At 30.9% G+C, this 21,655-nt stretch overlaps 2 protein-coding genes across 6 annotated transcripts; both read right to left on the reverse strand.

Moving 5' to 3' along the window:
* Positions 1-2,151: 2,151 nt before the first annotated feature.
* LOC101213386 (GEM-like protein 4) lies at positions 2,152-4,166 on the reverse strand. The gene is made up of 4 exons (XM_031885122.1): positions 3,352-4,166; positions 3,182-3,262; positions 2,735-3,009; positions 2,152-2,623 (listed from the first exon to the last, which is right to left on the reverse strand). The coding sequence occupies exons 1-4, from the start codon at positions 3,500-3,502 to the stop codon at positions 2,438-2,440; spliced, it is 693 nt and encodes a 230-aa protein (XP_031740982.1). The 5' UTR covers positions 3,503-4,166; the 3' UTR covers positions 2,152-2,437.
* Positions 4,167-8,740: 4,574 nt separating this feature from the next.
* On the reverse strand, positions 8,741-13,964 carry LOC101213142 (transcription factor SRM1). Of its 5 annotated transcripts, XM_031885932.1 has the most exons (4): positions 13,466-13,763; positions 13,292-13,354; positions 11,676-12,483; positions 8,741-9,696 (listed from the first exon to the last, which is right to left on the reverse strand). In XM_031885932.1, the coding sequence occupies exons 3-4, from the start codon at positions 12,059-12,061 to the stop codon at positions 9,195-9,197; spliced, it is 888 nt and encodes a 295-aa protein (XP_031741792.1). In that variant the 5' UTR covers positions 12,062-12,483; positions 13,292-13,354; positions 13,466-13,763; the 3' UTR covers positions 8,741-9,194. The 5 variants fall into 5 exon arrangements, with proteins under 5 accessions (XP_031741792.1, XP_004149865.1, XP_031741793.1 ...); XM_004149817.3 differs by lacking the exons at positions 13,292-13,354; positions 13,466-13,763 and adding an exon at positions 13,789-13,964; XM_031885933.1 differs by lacking the exon at positions 13,292-13,354 and having other exon boundaries at positions 13,577-13,763.
* Positions 13,965-21,655: the final 7,691 nt, after the last annotated feature.

Here is a 21,655-nt window from a genome sequence, read left to right on the forward strand (position 1 = left end):
TTCACTTAACTATTTTTAACTCTTAATCTTACACGTAAGCTCTTGTCAAATCAAGATTAGACATCTTTTCACTTGACTTCATCTCGCATAGAACTTTGATTGCCTAATTGTTCTTTAATAGCCAAAATCCTCCTCATGTCGTTTTCCTTCATCACAGTATAAAACTTGAACGCCTAAATGCCAGTCTTCAAAATGGCAAGCTTCTTCTCAAAACACTTAGTCAAATTTTTTACCCTTTTATTCAAAACACCAATCTCACACAAACATTATTCTTCCAAGACTTCAACTTCAAGAACATCAAACACTCTGCTTCCTCAAATCAAGCATACATATTCAATTGACAGAGAATCAAAAACTCAAATTCTAGAGGTCAAACCACATTGCATAAAATCAACATAAACACAACATATCAACACAAGTTCAACTTCACAAAACATGCTTCTCCAAAAACTTCGTGCAAACAACTATAATCGAAGAGTAATCTTTTGTTGATTTAATAAGATACACGTAAGCCATATTTATGGGCAAAAACATAACATAACAATTGAGTACTCATCGACAAAATATTCAAGTCATAAAAATTAGATAAGTTCTTCTTACGATGGAGAATCATTACAATCGACATATGAATCAGACTTATTACGAAAAGATAAATGTATGTGTAAACATAGATTTGAGTGAATTTGGTGTTGGAAAATTGGAGAAAGCAGCGGTGAAATTGTTTTTCGTTTGATTTCTCAAATTGGGTAAAACTTGAAAAAGAAAAGATGTGTCTCTCCCTTTGCTCTCTCCAAAGTACCCTACAACTTCAAACATCAAACCTTTCTTTTCTTTAGTATAGAAAGAAAATAATAATAAGTTAGATAATTAAAGATATTAAAGAAAATATTAAAGAGAAAACTTTATGAGAATCATATGACATTATATTGCTTCTCTTTTCCCACTTTGGAGGTTGTGTTGGGCAGCTCATCTCCTTTCTTTAATTACTCTTTTTTAGCTACCTTTACCCATTTTCCTTTTTTTCTTTTTAGTTTTCTACCAACTTCACAAAAAATATAAATGAAATTCTAGCTGTCTACAATTAGATAATCACTTCCCCCATCCATTTTATAACTTTTTTCATTTTCACTTTTGACTTGATTGTTCATCCAATTTAAAAATTTAACACTATTTATCAATTGAAATATAGATGAACGGAGTGTAAGATATATCCACTTAAACGAGAGAGGAAATATATATATTCACCAACCCAATTACTTGGAGAAAAAAGGTTGAAAGAAAAGGAGAAGATTCATTTGGAAAGCTTGCAATTTTTTAAAGTATACATACCAAAGAGAAGAGGGTTAGTTAGAAGAAGATTTAAAACAAAAATGCAAAAAGAAAAAAGAAAGCAATAACATTGCACAAATATGTTGCAGGAAGGTGTAAGTTATCTATGATACATGAGATACAGGTACCATCATATATGTCAATTAGTTCATTTCCAAAAAACTAAGATCCAATAAGCTGATGTAATTAATTAGCAAGCACATACCTAAAATTGAAGGATGGTTCGTTCCCAATATGGAGAAAGGAAGGATTAAGGAAGGATAAAGGTTTCTCCACTCTTATCTTACAAATGAGAGTCCAGAAGACATTTTTATGTTTTTATTCTCTCCATATTTTGAATGCAAAATTGTAATAATAAACAAAAGATAAAAATGTTCAAAGTTATAGTATGTGTATAATATTACAAAATAATAACAATAAATATTTGAATGTTCTTAATTATATTAATAATGATTTATTGACATTGATGTTTAGTTTAGTACCTAACAACTAATTTTAAAAATTATAAATACATTATTAAATAGATTTTACAAATTGTTTAAATTAGAAATTCTAAATCTTCAATCCCAACACATATTTAGAAAATATTTCATTACTTTCTTTCTTTGTTTTTTAAATTTTTGGATTCAAACTGCTACCAAATATCTCCTTAATTTCTTGATGATGTAGAGATATTTTGTACGTATTTGTATTAGAGGCAGAGAATTATGAAGTAGGGTTTTAGGTAATTATGTCAACCAAATGATACAAAAGGTTATTATCATTAAATTCAGCTAATTTGCCAAAGAAAATGAAAAAAAAAAAAAAAAAAACTTTTGAATATTGATTTAAACCAATCAATCTAAATATTGATTTTACAACTGATTCTTGACAATATTTACTTGTAAAAAGACATGATGTGATGATAAGCTTCTCCATCCAATAGATTTGGATGTAGACTTTTGAAGAATAAGGATGAAGAACTGAACACAACATAACAACTTGCATTCACAAGAGAAAATTTGTACAATTGAGTAAATTGTAATGTGAATTTTTCCTCCCATTTCAAATAATAAAGAAAGAGGAAGGAAACAAAGAACATTTCTGTTTCAATAGAGCTTCCAAGCATCTAGCACTTCTTGCATTTTTGAGAGATCACATCTTGAAGATATTGAAGAGTTTTGTGATAATTTAAGAACCCCATAAACCAGAAGTCGAAATTATCCACTGTAACTATTTCCATGTACTTCTGTGAAGGCTTCTTCACATTCTCACTCTGATTGATTCTCTCTATTTTTCCTACTGGAATCACTACCTGCAGACAACAACCATTTCTTTCGAGTTTGAGAAAGAGAGAGGAAGAAGATGACGACAACGATAATGACAAAGAAACAAGAAAGCAACTATTTCTTGGGTGAGCTTTTACCTTGTAATGGAATCGAATTAGCTCTCCTGAGGGGGAAGAGACTTTGATCGATCTGTCGCTGCAGAAGGCGATCTTATTTGTGGATATGAAGAGCAGCCCTGCAATGGGTCCAGCTGTGGTTGACAAATAGCAATGGACAGCCTTCAATAATTTTTCACCATCTCCAACGTTAAATAATTGTTTGAAGATTTTTCTCAATCCACCCACTTGAAGAATTCTAGCTCCTAAGCTCAACTTTCCCTTTACAGTTTCTGAGATCTTGGATCCTAATCTCACTGCAGTTCCATCAAAACCAAAAAGTTTCTATCAAACATCTCACTTTGGATTGTAATAAGTAAATCAAAGTACATCGATTTGTCATCCCAATTTTTTGTTCTCTTGAGAACACCATATCAGAGCATTTGAAAATCTTAATAATGAACGTATAATGTTGAACAACGAACTCACCATGCTCTCGGACTCCATGCGCAAAGCTGTCTGCTCTTTTACCAAGCTTGTTCACCCTGCTAAGCATTGAATCTTTACTACCTGCAAGATGAAACTATTCTCAATCCAAAAACCCCTTTCATGTTCATTCATTCATTTGTTAAGGCATAGGTTTGGAGGTGAGTACTTACATTGTTTTAATGCTGGGTATTTGGTGTCTGAAGAGGAAATGTTGTATTGGCCAGCAAGATCAGGTAAGAGTCTCTGAACTGATTGCTCAACTTGTAATGCTGTTGATCCAATTGGAAAACCAATAACATGTCTCTGCAATAAAGTTTCCATATTTGATTAATGACAGAAAATTCAGCTATTCAAATTCTGTTGCTTGGAGTGGCTTGACCTCTGCAGCCACTCGCCTAGGATGTCCTTTACTAGCAATAAGCAAGGAAGATATGTTTGCTTAATGACTAGTGTATGATTCATTGCTTCTCCCACTATATTTAAAGAGATCGAAAGTTGTAGGTGAATCTTACTTTCTGTTGTCTGAGTCATCCAAGATGCATCAGAAAGAATAAAAAAATTAAGAAAATTGGGGAAAAGAAAAAGAGATCTTAGGTTTAGTTACTTTAGAAAAAGGCAAAACAGAATGACTTTTGAAATATCTTCCATCTCCTTAGAAAGCTTCGGAAGAAAGGCTAGTTTCTTGTAGAACAAGCCTTGTTTTAAGCTAATATGAAAGCTAATATTGTCCCGGTACGTTGCAGTGGTGCTGAATGTAAATAAGTATAATGGAGAGCAATATTCCTTCTTTCTGGATTTTAGTTATTGAAATAGTGTGCTCATGTGATTTTAAAATTATCTCCCCAACAAATAAACTCTCAACTTTTCAGCGTTGTGGAGTTTGAGCATAGTAAAATGGAAAATGTGATGTCTGTCTACTCTGGTAGCATTACCCAGGGCAGAATTTGGTTTTTTCGAGGGGCCACAATTCAACATAACCATAAGTGAAATTTTCACCTTATATGACTTCTCGTTCCATTCTTTCAAGTTATTGGATCCTTTTTCTCACCAGAGAATCTCCTCCATTCTTCTGTTCCATCAATCCCAAAAAGCTATGTGACACATATAGTGTGAGACAAATAATCCATATTTATATGTATTAGATATCAATACTACCAAATACTTCTCAGATACGTATCAATACTCAATTTGGCATATATGTGTTTTCTGTCCATGTATCTTAAACATATCTATAACACGATTTAACATATCTATTTTTATACTAACTTTTATTTAAAACAAAAAAAAAAAAAAAACAAGCAACTCATGTAATATTTCACAACTCAAAAGACTAAACAACCTATTCAAAATGTCTATTCTTTTGTCCTAAACTAAAATGACAAAAATAAATAAAAACATACCAAATCTTAAAATCTTATGATCCTCATCATCACATTTGAGTCCCTACCAAGTCTTGTAAAATATAGCCCTCTTGAATATAAATAATTTAAAGAAGAAGTTCTTGTTTATCTTTATACTTTTGTTCAAATCCTTCTTCCATTTTGATGTTTTATTAACGTGACATTTTATGATTTTTCGTGGATTTAGTGAATTACATTTAGTATCTTAACATTAAATTTACCTACATCCTAGATTTTTTAAAGGAAAAAAATGTATTTTCGAATGTATCATAGTTTTTTTAGATTGACTTCTCGTCGTATTATAACATACCCGCATCTTGTATTTGTAATTTATGTCTGTCCTTCAGAGCCGAAGAGTGATCGGAACCAATTCAGTCATATTTTCATTCATTTGGAATTTGGACTCTCCTAATTCATTTTTTATTTACTTATTTTTTAATACTCAGATAAAAAAAAAGAGAGAGAGAACCAACATCATGACATTTTTTGTTTTTCTCTTCTAAGAAAGAAGTTGAACCTCAATCAAGAGAGTGAAAACATCCATCCTACAGAGATCATCAATCCATTGAGGGAGAGAATGAACCCAACAAAAAGAGTACTCAAACAAGAAAGGGTATATTTAGCAATCTTATACGCTGTTTAGTTAGAACATTAACCAACATGGATTCTGACGACACCATTTAGAAAAAGAAATAAATAAATGGATTTCTTAACCAACTCCTACCCCCACCCAAAAATAATAATAGTAGGAAAAAGTTAGCTCTTGAAAATAGATCCCAAGACAACTTTTGAATCATAGCCCTTAAAGCTTCCTACTTTCCCTCAATTCGAAATGGTGAGGCTATGATTTTGAAACTTTTTGAGCTGGAATATTGGCTTTCTGATGCCAGCTGACTTTTCATACCAAATGAAAAAGAAAGAAGGAAAGAAAGTTGTATGCAGAGCCCAATTGGTAAAACTAACACATAGCAGCACATGCTAAAAGGCATAACACGGTTGCATAGTTTTTATCAGAAATGACATTTGATGATATATTTTTTCAGTACAAAAATCTCAGTTGAACTACCTAATATAACCGCTGCTTTCTCCTACTCTGAGTCTCTGACACAGTCAGCATAGAAAATTAAAGGTTGCAAGCATGGCACTGAAGGTGAAAAAAGTAGTAGGACTTAATTCAAACACATGGTGGGCAATGCAAGATCACAAAAGATATATTTCTATTTCGTTATGGGTAATCAAGGAATCTAAATTTGATCTTAAACTCAATCCAAACAGTGTTAATGGGACCTGATCATTAGAAAGAACTAGAAAAAGGGGGGGAAATCCAAGGATGATTCAAGTCGGCAGGTCAAAAAAAGAAAGAAAAAAAAAGGTGGAGGGAGAGAGAAATTCAGGACCTTATTTGAGAAGAAGATCAAGAGGGTCCTCATGCCGACTTGGAAAGTTGGAATTGAACTTGAGAATGTGACAAACCATCTTTTTTGGATGGATAATTTGCCAGTATATTCATCACTCTTGAGATATAGAATGAACAAACATTACCAAAATGAATTTTATGTCTTTCAACACTTATTTTAAATACAACCAAATGAATCCAAATATCACCAATATACCCAAAAATATTACCGTGTTAACATTTTTGTTACATTTCAAAATACTTCTAAACAACTACTTTTACAAAATTATCTTAAATTTATTTAAAATAGACCATTTAAATGCCCTTCAAATTTGGTTGGTTATAAGAAAAAAATGATACATATCTTTTATTATTTGCAAATGACTAAATTTTATAATTTATCCGTAATAGATCCGGATAGATTTTAGTGAAAAAGACCAATAAAAAATGAAACAACATACCACACAACTAAAGTAAAAGGTTCTAAGGAGAACAATCCACATTGATTCCCACGAAAAAAATCCTCAACCACTAAAATCGACACGTATAAGTTTTAGCCTTAATGTCCATACAAAGGTATGAGGAGGTCTTAAATGAGCATCACGGACATACCTATTCTACTCAACAAAACACCAAATGACTCTTCACACCAATATTTTATTTAACAATGATTTAACCTTATATTAATATTTATTTGAATTTGATTAGAAGTGATTAATTAAATTAGAATAGGTGATGAGTCAGATAAGAAGTCTGCATATTTTAAAATAAAAACACATCAGAAAACAAATGTGGAAAACAAAATTAGATTAAAGAAATCATTAATAATAGTTAATATTATTTGGTTTCCTTCTATATTATTAAATAATGATGTGTAAAGTATTTTGTTAATATAAAATGGCTAATAAAAAATAGGTTGTGGATCCCTTGAAATAAAGAAAGGTATAGGGAAAAAGATGTAGGTTTTGGGTGTAATTTCCCATAAATGTTTAAGTTTTGAGTTCTGTTTCATTTTATACGCTTTACATGATTTTTAAATCTCACTAGATTAGCTCATTTTTAATTATTACATTAATGTTTATTAATTAATTTGAAATAATTATCAATTTTATTTTTATAATTTATTTTTAATTGCAATAATAATTATGAAACTTAATTAATTATAATTCTTTTTAAAGAAAATTTGTAAGAATAAAACATTTGACAACATATTTATCCTAAAAATATAAAGTATAATAAATTTTGTCATTTATTGTTTTGTTTTATGGAATATAAATAGTTTATCAATTTTTTTTATTTTTGAAAAAAATAATCTTTTTTTAAATTAATTAATAGACACTGAATAATCATATAAGATTAATACTTTAACATTTAAGGACCGAATAAAAGTTAAACCAAATACTTAAACACCAATAAAGATTTGTTTAGTAGAAAATTCAAATTATGGTTTATGTTTTCGAATTTATTTTTTATGTTGAGTTTGAAAACTGTATAGAGTAAAATTCCATAACTAACATTTTTATGTTTTTTGTTTTTCTATATTTTAAATTTCAAATTTTAAAATCATAATTATATTAGATAAGATAATAGTAAGAACAAAAATAATTTCTATAATAAACTCAAAAACTCAATTATTTTGGTTAACTAAAACATGTATCATATATTATATAACATATGGTAAACATAAAACAATAATTATAGAAAAAATTTACCACAGAATACGTTTGTAAATTAATTACTAATAGTTTATATCCAAACATTATTAAGTAATACTGTTTATAAATATATTAAGGAAATTACCAAAATTGTTGAAATTAATAAACTTGTTAGATATTGACACTCTATGTCTCTTTAACACTAGGCCAATCAGTTAGGTTTAGAAAAATTAAAAATATTTATAAAGAAAACAAAGTTTTGGAGAAAAAAATTGACATAAGATATTTAGAAAAAGAAAGAGTAAGTAAAAGATATAATTTGAATATATATTATAGTTTGTGGTTTTGGTAACCTTTTGTGTCCACTCTCATTTATTACTAACTTTGGGTCACATTCATTAATGGAAATAAAAGGAAAATTAAAATCAATGGGAATGAAAACAAATTTTCTTTAATATTGTTTGGAAATTGTCAAAGAATCAGTCAATTATCATATAGTTCCAAATAAGTCAATATTATTCTCCAAAAATAATTATTATTATCATCATTGTACCAAATGGACTTCATATTTTCAATGACATTTATTGAGTTTAATTAATTAGATAGATAGATGGATATCTTACTATACAATTGATTGAACATTGAACATGGTAAATGGTAATTGGTAATTGGTAATAAACAAAATAGCTCTCTTATATCAAATCATAACTAACATGAATGAAAATCCTAACCCCTTGAATCTAAAAATCAATGATTTCATCTCAAGGTTTGAATCACTGCACAAGTAGTTTGATCAACAATACATACAATCTAAAGATAAGATATACAAAGAAAGTTGCTTGTGGTCTTAGGTTCGATTTGGATGTATTCGTAAACGTAATTTTCAAAAAAAAAAAAAAAACAGAAAACCAACAGGTTACCAAAGGAGCCTTCAAATTTTCAAACTTATTTACCAAACTATGTTAGAATTATCAAACATTGTATGATTTAAAAAACAATACAAATAAATTGGTCAATACACAAAAAGTTAACCAATACAGATTCATATTTTGGACATCCTTCTCATCATATAAGTCAATAATAATAATAAACTCACAACAAAGTAAAATTGATATAACAGCCCACCTCTTCATTATTATTACTCAGGCACTGTTTGGAAACAGCAATAAACAACTGGAATACAAGATTACAAGATCCAAACATTGATTCTTCTTTGTAATAAAATATTTTTAAATCTGAAACTTTATGGACATTACTTCAAATTTTTGCAAGAAAAAGAAAGAAAAAAAAAAAAAAAGAGTTCTAGTTCTATCTCTATCACAAATAATGGGAATTGAAAGTTTTTCAACCCAAAGAAAGAAAAAGAGAGAGAGATCTAACAGAGGATGTCCTATTCATTCATAACTGCTTACCATTTTTTTTGTTCCTTAACTTCCTACTGCCTATACAGAAACTTGTAAATTTTCCTCCATTATGGCTTTATTTCCATTGCCAATTAGAGAAGATAATTGAAAGATTGAGAAAAAACAAAATGGCATTCCCAGCATCCAATAATTTGTATATTACCTATGAGCAGATGTGGGAGGCATTGGATATGTCATTGGGCCCATGTTTACGGGTGCACCGGGAACCACTGTGCCGGGCACTGGAGCTCGGACTCCATATGCCATATGAGCGGGAGCAGGGAGACTGACAGGGGTGCCAACAGCTGAGACAAGTGGACCGCCCACTGGCTGTCCCATTGTTGGACCACCGTACATTCCCACACCAGGAGGACCAGCTGCAGATTGAGGAGGCTGTTTTGTTGGTTTTCCAGAGGGAGCTGCTCCAGAGCCATTTGCTTGACCCGTGATTGGCCCTTGAGCCGCTGAGATATCTCCATTTGCAACGCTGGTGATATCGTGGATGCTGGACCGCCTCCTTTCTTTGTTCATTGAGTTCAAACGGATGAAGTATTTTTGTGCATGGCTTGCCACTTGAGTAGGTGTTCTCGTCACAACAAAGTTTCGGGATATACTCCGCCAGTCTCCTTTCCCATATTTATCAAGACCAAGTAGAAATAATCTGTGTAGTCAGGCATGAAGGAGTTTAAAACTTCAAGGCAGATGTTACAAAGAAAGAGAAACACATGGAACAAAGAAATACTTCAACTTCTAAAGGCCAGCGTTATAAGGCCTCAGAAAAATTTTAGGCTATAAGCTTGGCATTTACAAACCATAACGTTATTCATAAGTCAGATTTTCTAAAACAAGGCAAAAAGAATAAACAGATTTACCAAACATGTTTCACTAGTTCTTAAACCAGTTTCTAAGAACAATTTGAGCACTCAACACACGGTGACGCGTCAGTTGGGCACAACATTGAATGCATCAAATCGTCATATGCATTTAAAATTTTAAATGTGTCTAATAAGTCCCCAAGGGGATGTTTGGACCCCCAGCTTCAAGTGGATTGGGGACTAGTTTGGGGCTAACATTACTATTATTAGTTGGAAACCAACTATTATAGCCTATGATACACTACAATTTTACTATTTCCAAATCTTTTTTGTTAGCGTTTATTTTCCTATCCAAATTAAAATAGTTTGTATCCCAAACACATACTATAATAACGTATAGAACCACTAAATAATAACGTGGTTAATAAGTTCTTAACATTTAATCCAAAATCCAAATATCAGATTACTCGACAGGACATATTTCCAAAGAGCTTCCAATAAAGATGTTTGAGTCAATCAAAGGAAGGCAATATGAAGAGTTCTCAACAAACAAATCTTCTAAGAGCTGAAAGTAAATGCAACAAATTTGGAATAACATTGAAGTGTTGAAATAATTAAATTTATCTTAGCCCACTAGCTTAAATTCGAGTCAATCGGTGATTTAACATGGCATTAGAATAAGAGATTCTATGTTTGAACCTATGTCATTTCCTCCTTGCTTAATATTAATCTCCATTTGTTGGGTCAGTTACAAACTTTCAAGCAAGCCGACGAGTGAAGGAAAGTGTTAAATTTTGACATAATTAAATTTATGACAACCCACTATCTTAAACTTTTTGGTCAATGGATGATTTAACTCATATAGGAAACAGGTTGTAATGAAAACTCTTTACGTTACATTAAAATCCAGGATTCTTTTATTCTCACAACTCATAAAAGGCCTACTGGATTTGATGAAACACTATCTTGATGCAAGTGTTCATATGCATCAATGTGTTTAGGTTCAGTTGCATCGACTATAGCTAGAAAGATCAGAATTTACACCACGTTGGCGGAACACAGAAGAACCAAGAAGCAGACTTAGCCACAATAAAACTGAAAATCTCATCATACATTTTCAATAAAAAGCAGGATGGTTTCAACAGAGATATGGAGGTGGTTTCAAAAGAAGGGCATAAAGAAACTAACTTTATTCCAATAACTCAGCTGATCCCCCTCCCAAAGAATGTTTCCAACTAGATTTCGGGAGTACAAATTTATTAGAATAAACTCCAAAACCTAAAAACAAGAGAGCAATTTTGGACAGCATCACAACTAAACAGACATACATGACATTTAAAACTTCGGGTTACGGCTGCTATTTGTCATCAATATGCTACTAAACCTTTGTTTGTCTGAAGTAGGACAAAAATCAATTCTAAGTAATTGAGTTTGAGAGACCTGAGGCATGGTTGTATCGTGTAACTTTAATTGGATAAAGAAAACTTTAGGCAGGAGGAGGTTTACCGAGGCAATTAGTGTTTCATTAGAAATCAGAGACATATACCTAACAGAGCATTAGAAATAGCACATTCCCGTGAGCTCAGGTAGGGGTTTAGGACAGGACCAGTCTAACTCGACTATGCTATGCCTATGATAATATAGTGTGTCATTCATGGACTGTAGCTAGTTCCATGAAAACAAGATGTTTGTGTCAAGGAGAAAGAAACAAAAGTAATCTGATTAACAAAACAGTAACCAAACTTTTGACTTTCATAAGATACCATATCACAGCTTCTATGAGAAGGACGAGGGAGAGAAGCATAAACATAAAGAGTCAATTCACCTGTGTTCATCCTCTGTCCAAGCAATCCCTTTACGGCGTTCTTGATCTGACCTTGAAGTCTTACTTCCATGATTTGAATCACCATTACAGTTCCCAAAATGACCATTCTTCTTAGTTGTTCCTTCATCACCAGCATGGTTGGCTGAACCATCTGAAGAAGAACTATAGGAAGGGAGAGGCACACAACCCGATTCAATTAGATTAACATCCTCAACTAAGAGCTCATAGTGATGTTTAATCTCTTCTATGGTTTTCCCTGGTACATCGACTGCAATTTTCTCCCACCGATCCGAATCATCCTCGGGATGACTTGCAAGTGCATTCTCAAATGCCTTGTCCTGTTCTAAACTCCACAAGGAGCTACTTCCTGCTTCATCAACAGTCATCTGACCTTGTTTAAGTCTGCTGAGCAGAATTAGCCACCAGAAGAAGAAGAAAAGAACCAGCTTCACCCAACTGTACGCTAGTGTTCCAAAATTGAGGTTTCTAACAATTAAATTTTCTGTTTCCTAAATCTAAGAGAAGACTGAGTTTCCAGAACTGATTTATGGAATTGGGACTTTGTTCTATCTCACGTAGATGCAACCGATAACAAAGATTCAGATTGGGGAAGCAGATAAGGCTTCAGATCCCGCAATTTACTTCAAATTCGGGAAGACGAAGACGAAAACACAAAGAGAAAGCTTGGAGCAAGTTGAAACCAGAGAGCAGTCTAGAGAAAAAGTAGCAAAAACCTGTAAAGTAGAAGAGGATTCTCAGTGTTGATTTGCTCCACAGCACAAGAACTCGACTCTTGTGAGCAGCTGACCTATTGAAAGAACGAAAAGGCAACAGAGTTCAGTTGGACCATAAGAAATATCTGAATGCCATAATATCAAAAAATAATAATAATAGTAATAGTAAATATAACAATAATAATATTAATAATAAAATATATTGTCAGTTTTCTGTGAGGCAATGGAAATTAATGCAGTCATGATATAAACAAAGTGGTAATTAAAGCTTTGAATTGCGAAATTTGAAAGGGACATTGGAGACTAACAAACATAGAGGTAACAACCCAGAAGTTCACGAAGGATAATAAGAGGGGAAAAAAAGAGTAAAAGAGGAGTCTTCTGATACATAACAAAACAAAAAACTCAATTACCAAAGCCAAACATGTCACAAAGCTTTTTTAACACTTGAGGCCCACCAAAGTTTATCCCGTTCCATTTCAGATTCTCACAATTCTACACTCATTTTTTACAGCAAATCATAACTTAGCATAAGATTGTTTCTGCTACTTAAGCAGATGGGGTGGAATCATTTAAGGAAAGAAGAGAAAAGAAGTCCAAAAATAGAACCTATCTTGAATATATAGATATACGAAAGAAGTAAAAGGATGTGTTAGGTATTGTCGGTTTCCAAAAACAAAAGACCATAAAACCCCAAATTGGATTCAATCAAAGTGAAAGGATTTCAGTTTTAATGAAGCAAAGTTCAAAAGGGGTTTTCGTTTATGAGAATCTGAATTCAAAAAATAAACAGGTTCATAAAAATTCCATAAAACCCACTTCTTAAACATCAAAAACAGCTCGATAAACCACTGATTTGAATGAAAAGAAGAAGAAACCCACCTCGAAACCCTCGTCTTCTTGCTTTCAAAGCCTAGAAAAATCGATGATCGAACCCAGAAAAAACTAACGAAGAAGAAACAAAACTAGGCTTATAATAACCACAAAGATTTTGACAGTTTACCCAAAAATCCATAAAAAAAAAAAAAAGAACAATGAACCCCAGTATTCATTTACCTAGCAAAGTAAGAATCGGAGCTGAAATGTCCAAATTACTCCAACAATCACAGTAAAAAGAGAAGAAGACAACAAAACCCCAAAAACGTAAAGCTTAATTACACCCATTACCTTACATTTCACTACAAGCTTTAGTGAGAAATCAAAGAAAAGACAAAGAAAGAGCAGAAATCGAATCTAAGGAGAAGAAACAACTGGGAGAGTCCAGAATTAAGATAAACACAGAAAAAAGAAAAGATGAAAAACACCATAGGTTTTGAAAAAGGGGAAAAGAAAACCCTCAATAATGTTGAAAAATTACAAAGGGTAGAGATAGAAATTACTAGAGAAAATGATGGGTGATGTTGAGAAATCCACACAAGTGAAGAGGGGGAGAAGGAGGAGAAAGAACAGTGAAGAATGGGGATTTTTGGTCCCATTCCATACAGCTAGGATTGAAAATGGCTCAACCCCAAGTTGACAAAACAACCGAATCTGAATACTCATTAAATATCTGACACATCAAAAAATATGAGAGAGAAAAACAATGAACAATGGAAAAAAATTAATTCGTTTCTTTTCTTTTCTTTTCTTTTCTTTTCATCCAAACAGAAAACCAAAACCAACCAACCCTGATTTCCAAACTTGGGTATGGATCAGTTCTGGCTGTTAGATTTCTGGGTTTGACTTTTCTGTTTTTGTTCATCAAAGTTGCTTAATATGGAGCCCAACCCCATCACCAAATCAATACAAAGCTAAGATCTTTTTTTGATGTGGGTCAGTGAATTATGATCCACCATCATCATCATCATCATTATTCATAATGGTGAATCTTTTTCTCTTTCTTTTTTACTTAAATTCGTAAGGTAAATCCATAAATTGATCAAGTTGAAGAAGAAGGCATATACAATTTTTTTTTTCGAAAAAAAGTTGGAACTAAGTTGCATAGAACTTAAAAATGGACCAATAATTGACGAATAGATCAACAAATGGTCAAATTTCACGGACTAAGAAAGCACATGCCTGCCCAACAGTTCATCATGCTGCTTCCTTTGGCTTCTCATTTTCAATTTCTTTTAATGTGTTATGTATGTTTTTGGATTGAATTGGATTGTGTGGAATAAATTAATTAAAGTTGTTTCTACCAAAGAAAACAAAAATAATAAATAAAATTATATGTTTTTCAGATTTTATTTTATGTTTCTAAAAGTTGGATGTATTCTGATCATAACCTTTTTGACATATTGTAAAAGGCATTGATAAATTAAATTAAAAAAAAAAAAGCATTTACAAAAATTGTTGAAATTCTTTTAAACATTTAGGTGTAAAAATGAAACAAATAGATTAATGCGATGGAAAAATGGTTAAAAATAGTAAAATAGAAAGAAAAAAAGAATGTCTCCTCATGTTTGTATAAACATTAACTATATATTTTCTATATAGATTTGAACTTTTTTGTTTAAGAATCTATTTAGATTCTTTCAACTCTAAAAAGTTTCAATTAACTTTATAATATGCTTATTTAGTTGTTTATCTTTAATATTTTTTAAAGTAAGGTTAATATGTTATAACTATTAGTCAAAAACTTTAATTCAGTCAACATTATTTATTTAATAAATCTATATAGTAAATACCCTATTAATATTGTTTATGCCATAAGCTACATTATTGGAATTTTATCCTAAGTTTGAGAAGAAGAAAAATAAAATCAAAAGTTATAACATAATCTCTATTTCTTCATTCTTCTCTAATTTGGAATTTGTTATAACTTCAACTATTCTCATTAGGATGTATTTGTGAGTAATAGTGGGAGTAGTAATTTTAGAAAAAAGATTTTAAGTAAAATTGATTTCTGAAAAATGATTTTCAAATGTTTAAAATTAATTTTGTTCCAAAAATGATTTTAGAATTACCGAATTATATTTATGTATCATATAAAATCAATATTTCAGGAATATTTGATCGGTATGGAGGTGGCAAATATATAATTGTATATTTAAAGTAGAGAAAGAAAATTAAAGATTGAAGAGAACATAGTCTCTTTCAAAATAATAATAATAATACAAGGACCAATAAATAATATTGAAAAATATTTTTTTAAAAAAATTATTAAATTATTATAAATATTATACTCGTAAGTATGGTCAGTGTCCATAGCCACATGTCCACCCTTAACTATGTAATTCACCTCATGCTTGTCAAATTACCTATAAATAGTTGGATTTTGTCAATTTTAATGGACACCGAGGAATTCCAATAACGTGGAGAAAGTGTGAAATTTTGAGATTTTTCATCTTTATCTTTGTTATTTTCTTGTTGAATATTGTATTTCTCGAGATAGGTGTTCCAATTAGTTTTTACAACAAAATCAATATCACATTTTTTTTTAGAGATATCCACACATGAGTAGCATAACATAAAATTATAAAATTATGTTTCCAAATATAACAACTTAAATAAAAACAAAAAAAGATGATAATTAAATTTATGTTATGTTTGTAAGGGAATAAAGTACTAGCATTTTGTTTTAAATTATAAAATTACTAAAATAATTATTTACAATTACACCAAAAATATTATATTTTTTCTTTATCAGTGACAGACTATGACAGAGTTAGCGATCGTGTCACAGAAAGTAGTCTATTGTTCATCGACTGTTATATTTTGATATATTTGTAAAAAAGTTGTTCATTTTGTCATATTTGAAAACAACTCTTTTAGGAGAAAAATTAATGAAATAAAACATTGGAGCATTTTCAAAGGTTCAAAATGTAGGAAAGTTTTCAAACACAAATATTAAAAAATTATTATTTTTTTTTTTAAATGAGAAATTGTTTATATAACTATATTTAAAATGTTAATTTTTATAAATGTAACAAAATACCAAAATATTTACGGTCCGTGTAACAAAAACAAAAAGTTCATAAAGTCGGTAAAATATTTTCATAAATTTCAAGTTTGTCTTTGATATTACGGACAATTTGTCATTTTTCTTTCTTATTCTTTGCAATATCCATATTTTCTTTTAGATTTCTTCGACTCTTTTTCCAAATTTTCTTCTACTTTATTCATATTCTTTTCTTCTATTTTTTTCATCTTCTCTTTCTTCTAGATCCTCTTCCAAAACATCAAAGTCGTATGAATATCATTTTTATATGATCTAAACAATCTCTTACCTAGTCAACAAAATCGTATTTAGCATGGTCAACACAATCGTTTAGGTTTTAAATCATTTTTCCATCGTTTAAAAAAAACTATAAAATCATGTGGATATGATCTAAATGATTGTTTACATAGTCAACACGATCATAAAGTGTGGTCAACACATTCGTTTAGATTTGAAGCATTTTTATGTTCGTTAGAAAAAACTATACGATTGTATATCATTTTCTACGTGATTGCATATCATGATCGTAGAAGAAAAATTACACGCGAGTATGTGACTGACCAATTAATCACGTGTTTGACTGGGATATTTTTTGTATTTTCTATTGTGGGCTTGCAAGCTTTTTTCGTTTTCAAAATTGTCCAATACAGTGTAATATTTTGCTAGTTTATTAGATTTTTTAAAAAAGAAAACCTATTTAAAATTTCATATGTGGATGGTAATTGAAAAAAAAAAAAAGTTAAGAATTCACTAAATTAGACTTTTATCTATGATTGTTACTTGAAAATTAGAAAATGACGAGGTCAATTATATAATTTACTCTAAACCCTATAAAATCCTACAAAAACCGATTATTTTGGCAAGAAAAATTTTCAAATAAAAACATGATTTGAAATCATTTCAAATTTTAAAATCCTTCTCTTTTATGTGATAACAAACAACGAAATTTATTTGAAATCTGTTATAAAATAAAATCACTCAGAATTCTGAGGCTTCAAACAAAGCTTTAACGAGATGTTGACTGTGCATAGTTAAGTTAGGTTGGTAATTATTATTTGGAAAGTTAGAATGTCTGTGTTTGGATCTTTGGAGTAGTGAGTTGAGCTAAGTTAAAAGTTTGTGTAAAGTTATGTTGACGTATATGTGGTGCGTTTTTTCTAAAACATAATTGAGTTTGTATTGAGTTTTTTTTTTTTTTTCCTCCAAATGTACACTACTTTTTCTATAAAAAAAAAATTACTAAAAAATGCTTTTTTTTCTTCTATTCCTTCAAATCTAACAAAACTTCTACCAAGTAAACATATATCATACTTTGACACCTTATATTTCAATAAAATGAACATTTTTCTCTACTCCCTAACCTTCAATTTTGAACTCTCACTTAATTTTAACTCCATCATAAATGTTAGCTAAAAAGAGAACAATTCCTATCTTGTTTCGTTGTTTGTCCACTAGTTGGAGGAAATGTGCAAACGTCTATTTACGTGTTCACAAAAAATAGAGTTATCACTAACGGTCTCATTATAGGTGGCCTTCATCGAAGTTGGTCTCTTGATTATATGTTAGTGTTGGTTGCCAGAGATGGTTGTCATTGAAGTTGATCATCCAAAGTGATATTCATCGAAGTTTGTGGTTAGAGGTGGTTATTGGAGCCTAGAGTTGGTCACCTAAAGGTGGCTGCTCAAAATATGTCAATGGAGTTGCTTGTGCAAAGGTAGTCATTAGAGTTAGTGACTAGGATTTTGGTCGGAGGTGGTTAGCGGAGCCCCAAGTTGGTTGATGAAATTGGCGACACGAAGGTAGAAGTCGAAGTATGTCACTGAAATTGCTTGTGTGAAGGTGATCATCAAAGTTGGTCATATAAGCTCAAAGTTGTCGGAGTATGTCACCAAAGTGTGGTAGTGGTAATTGTTAATGGAGGCCAATGGGGGAAACCATTTAAAACATTGAATGGACGAAGAATTGGAGAGAGTTGGAGTAAGTTGGTAAAATAACCAACTCAATTCCATCAACAAAATAATTTGACAAATTAGCAAATTTAATTTTGTAAATATTTTATCAATTGCTATTTTTAAAGGCATCGAAAGCAAAATAATTGATTTTGAATAATATAAATTATTTTAAATGATATAACACTATAAATATTGTAAAAATATATATTTTTTTTCAAGTATAGAGCATCAAGTGATAAACATATATATAACATAAATAAAACGTAGAACATCAAGTATTGAAGAGTGAGCATTAAAGCATCGAGTGAGCATCTAGTATCTAGTATCTAGTATCTAAAATATAACATAGAGAATATAATATAAAGCATAGAACATCAAGTATCGAGCATTAAGTACAATAGATCGTGCATCAATTAGCGTTTTTCAATTATAAGTGTACTGCAAATTTATAAGGATGAATTAGTAAATTCACAAGATGCTAGTGCAAGCAGAAGTTCATTTTTGAGTCACTTCTAAAACTCTAGTCATTTTTATTAGATAGGCATTCAAATGATGTTACATCCATATGAATCACTCCTCATATTCGTCTTCCATGAATTATTTTATAAAAAAAGAAAAAAAAAGCATTAAGCATTAACAACTACTCTAAATTGAAATGTTGATACTTCTATTTCTATTAAAAGCAATGATTGCAACACTAATAAAAATGGGTTTATGAGAGCTTAAAGAAGAAGTGTGTTAGATGATTATAGATAAAAGGTAAGATTAAAGTTGGATAGTTCAAAAATGAAATGGACAAAAAGTTAGGAGTGGAGGAGATATTATATATTTGTTGTACCAACATATTATTTGTCCTTTTGGCTCCCCATTCTAATAGCAATGATGCCAAAGCTATACTTTCAAACTTGAGCTATACTTTCAAACTTGAGCTATACTTTCAAACTTGTACTAAAGTCAATTTGTATGGACTTGTGCATTCATGACTTCATCAATCACAACAATTACTTCCCTTTTCTTTTCTTTTTCTTTTGTGTAATAGAGATGTTTATAGGTGAGGATAGTGATTTCTTATCCTTTATCTCTCTTTTGTTAAATTATAAGTTTAACCAAAACCATTACATCCCATATCTATATATGATTATAAATATCATCTTTCACCTTTATATGAAATAGGTTTTTTAACTTTTCAACAATGTCTAACATAGCATTGACACAATATTGAACATTGTTTTCAAAGTTAACATATAATTGAACTTTGTGTTTTATATGTCAATATTAAGTAACTCTCTCTTTCTCTAAATTTAGCCGCATTTTTAATTCAATTATTTATTTATTTACATTGTTATTATTTCTACCTTTCTTTTATGAATTTTGTTAGTGTTGTAAATTTAATTGCATTTATTGTCAAATAGTGATGAGAATGGTAACAGTAACAAGAAGCAATGGTAATTTAATCTTCATATATTGAATTGGATGAGCTTTGTGAGATGATGATGAGAAAGGCACATCAATAAAGGCTGCCTTTTTCTTTGTGTATTGCCCATCACATACTTCCCATAATTGGTCCCCTCAACCTCAACCTCAACCTCCCAACTTCCCAACTTCCCTTTTTTTTTTCTCTCTTTTTTCTAACAACTTGTACAAATCCTTTTTCTCTACCTTTTATCATTTCAATTCTTTTACCTTTTTCTTTTTTTCCCTTTTCCCAAAACAAATTCTATTTCCCTTTCTCTAAACCTTGCTTGGTTTAGGGTAACATGAAGCACTAATATAATATATCAATATAAATAAGAAGAGGGAGATGAAAGACGAAAGGGTATTGACGTCGAGTCAAGAACAAATAGAGAAGAGTTTAGTTGTACATTGAAGTAGAAAAGGGGAAGAGAAGAGGAGGGTGATTGAGGTATTCACACATTTTTAAAATTTACGAGTATTTTTACAAGGAATTGCTAAAACTTGGTGTCGTTTTAAAATTTGAACACTATTTTTAGGACTTTTGAAAATTGACAAGGCATCAAATTCAGAGGGGAAGAAAAATCTTCTATTACAATCAAACAAATAAAAGGTTTTGTATTCAAACCTTCACCAAAAAAACTTTCTTTTCTTTGTTACATTGTTGTTTATTTTTCACGGTGTTCGCCTTGGGATCTATTGTACTATCCAAAATACACACTTTTCTGCCTTTCTATTATTGTCTTTAGTCCCAAGCCGATCCACAAGTTTCTCAAGTTTTATCTCTTTGCGTTTATGTTTGAGATAATTTTTCAAATCTCTCCATGAGAGTGACAATTTTTCAATTATTGTTGATACCTAAAAAGATTCACTTAAGGTCATATTCTCAGCATGGATTTACTTGGATTTCCTCGACCTGACTAGTTACAGTTCTTGAATCCACCAGTAATCCATAATTTTTTCCACCATTAATTTCTTTGAATCAACATAAATTTTCAATTATTTTGGCACGCATTACCCTCTACCAACAGAAGTTTGGGGTCCCAAATTGGCTAACTTTTCTGACGAAGATATGTCTATTTGTTTTGGAGAATATGAGGCGCTAGAACTGATCCACAATGGTTCAAGAATTCAGTGGCCTGCAAACCTTCAAAACCGATAAGCATGAATATTAATGACTCATCATTCCTTCAGTCTTCCTATCTTGTAAGTATGCGCTGATGCTACTTATTATCTCGCTGTGGAAATGTTTGAACTGTGCAATCATAGAGTCCATATCAGTTTCAAGAGTAGTTTGGCTTTTACCAAGATATACCTAATGATATAGAGGAAATGTCACTTGTGATTACACCAAATAACACATTATATCGGTGGAGATATGCACGAGGTGCAAATCTTTATTTGGGTTGTTCTTGCTTGCCCATACGTTAGAGTCTTGCAAGCATGTGACAACACGATTTAGAAATTGGTGGACAACAAAGCACAAGACATATTTTAAGGATAATAGACACCATTTGGTGAGCACCCAAACTACTCAAGAATTGAGGGAGTAACCTAGGTGGTAAACATATTCATTTGGTTAAAGCAATGGCTCCTACCCTCCAAAAGGAGGCCAAGGAGCTTAGAGATGAAAGTGATGGTAGCAAAAGTGATCGTCATTGCAAGAGACCTTCGAAGAAAGCAAAGGCATTAGGTGATGATTTCTATGGAAAGGGTTTGAGTGCTCTGAAAATTCCTAAAGTTTCGACACTACTAGTTCACATATTTTTCTTTTCTTGTATTATTATTATTATTATTATTATTATTATTATTATTATTATTATTATTATTATATTATTATTATTATTATTATTATTATTATTATTATTATTATTATTATTATTATTATTATTATTCTGTTAGTGGATGATTTATTCATTA

This window comes from Cucumis sativus, chromosome 5 (genome assembly GCF_000004075.3).
Source record: "Cucumis sativus cultivar 9930 chromosome 5, Cucumber_9930_V3, whole genome shotgun sequence".
NCBI lineage: Eukaryota > Viridiplantae > Streptophyta > Magnoliopsida > Cucurbitales > Cucurbitaceae > Cucumis > Cucumis sativus.

Bases quoted from the DNA above. Each gene is read 5' to 3' on its own strand.
- LOC101213386 (XM_031885122.1), bottom strand. From the start codon at position 3,502: ATGGAAACTTTATTGCAGAGACATGTTATTGGTTTTCCAATTGGATCA. The intron at 3,263-3,351 runs GTAAGTACTCAC...TTCATCTTGCAG, and splicing joins ATACCCAGCATTAAAACAAT to GTAGTAAAGATTCAATGCTT. The intron at 2,624-2,734 runs GTAAAAGCTCAC...TGTTGTCTGCAG, and splicing joins TAATTCGATTCCATTACAAG to GTAGTGATTCCAGTAGGAAA.
- LOC101213142 (XM_004149817.3), bottom strand. From the start codon at position 12,061: ATGACTGTTGATGAAGCAGGAAGTAGCTCCTTGTGGAGTTTAGAACAG. The intron at 9,697-11,675 runs GTGAATTGACTC...CTGACTACACAG, and splicing joins TGGACAGAGGATGAACACAG to ATTATTTCTACTTGGTCTTG.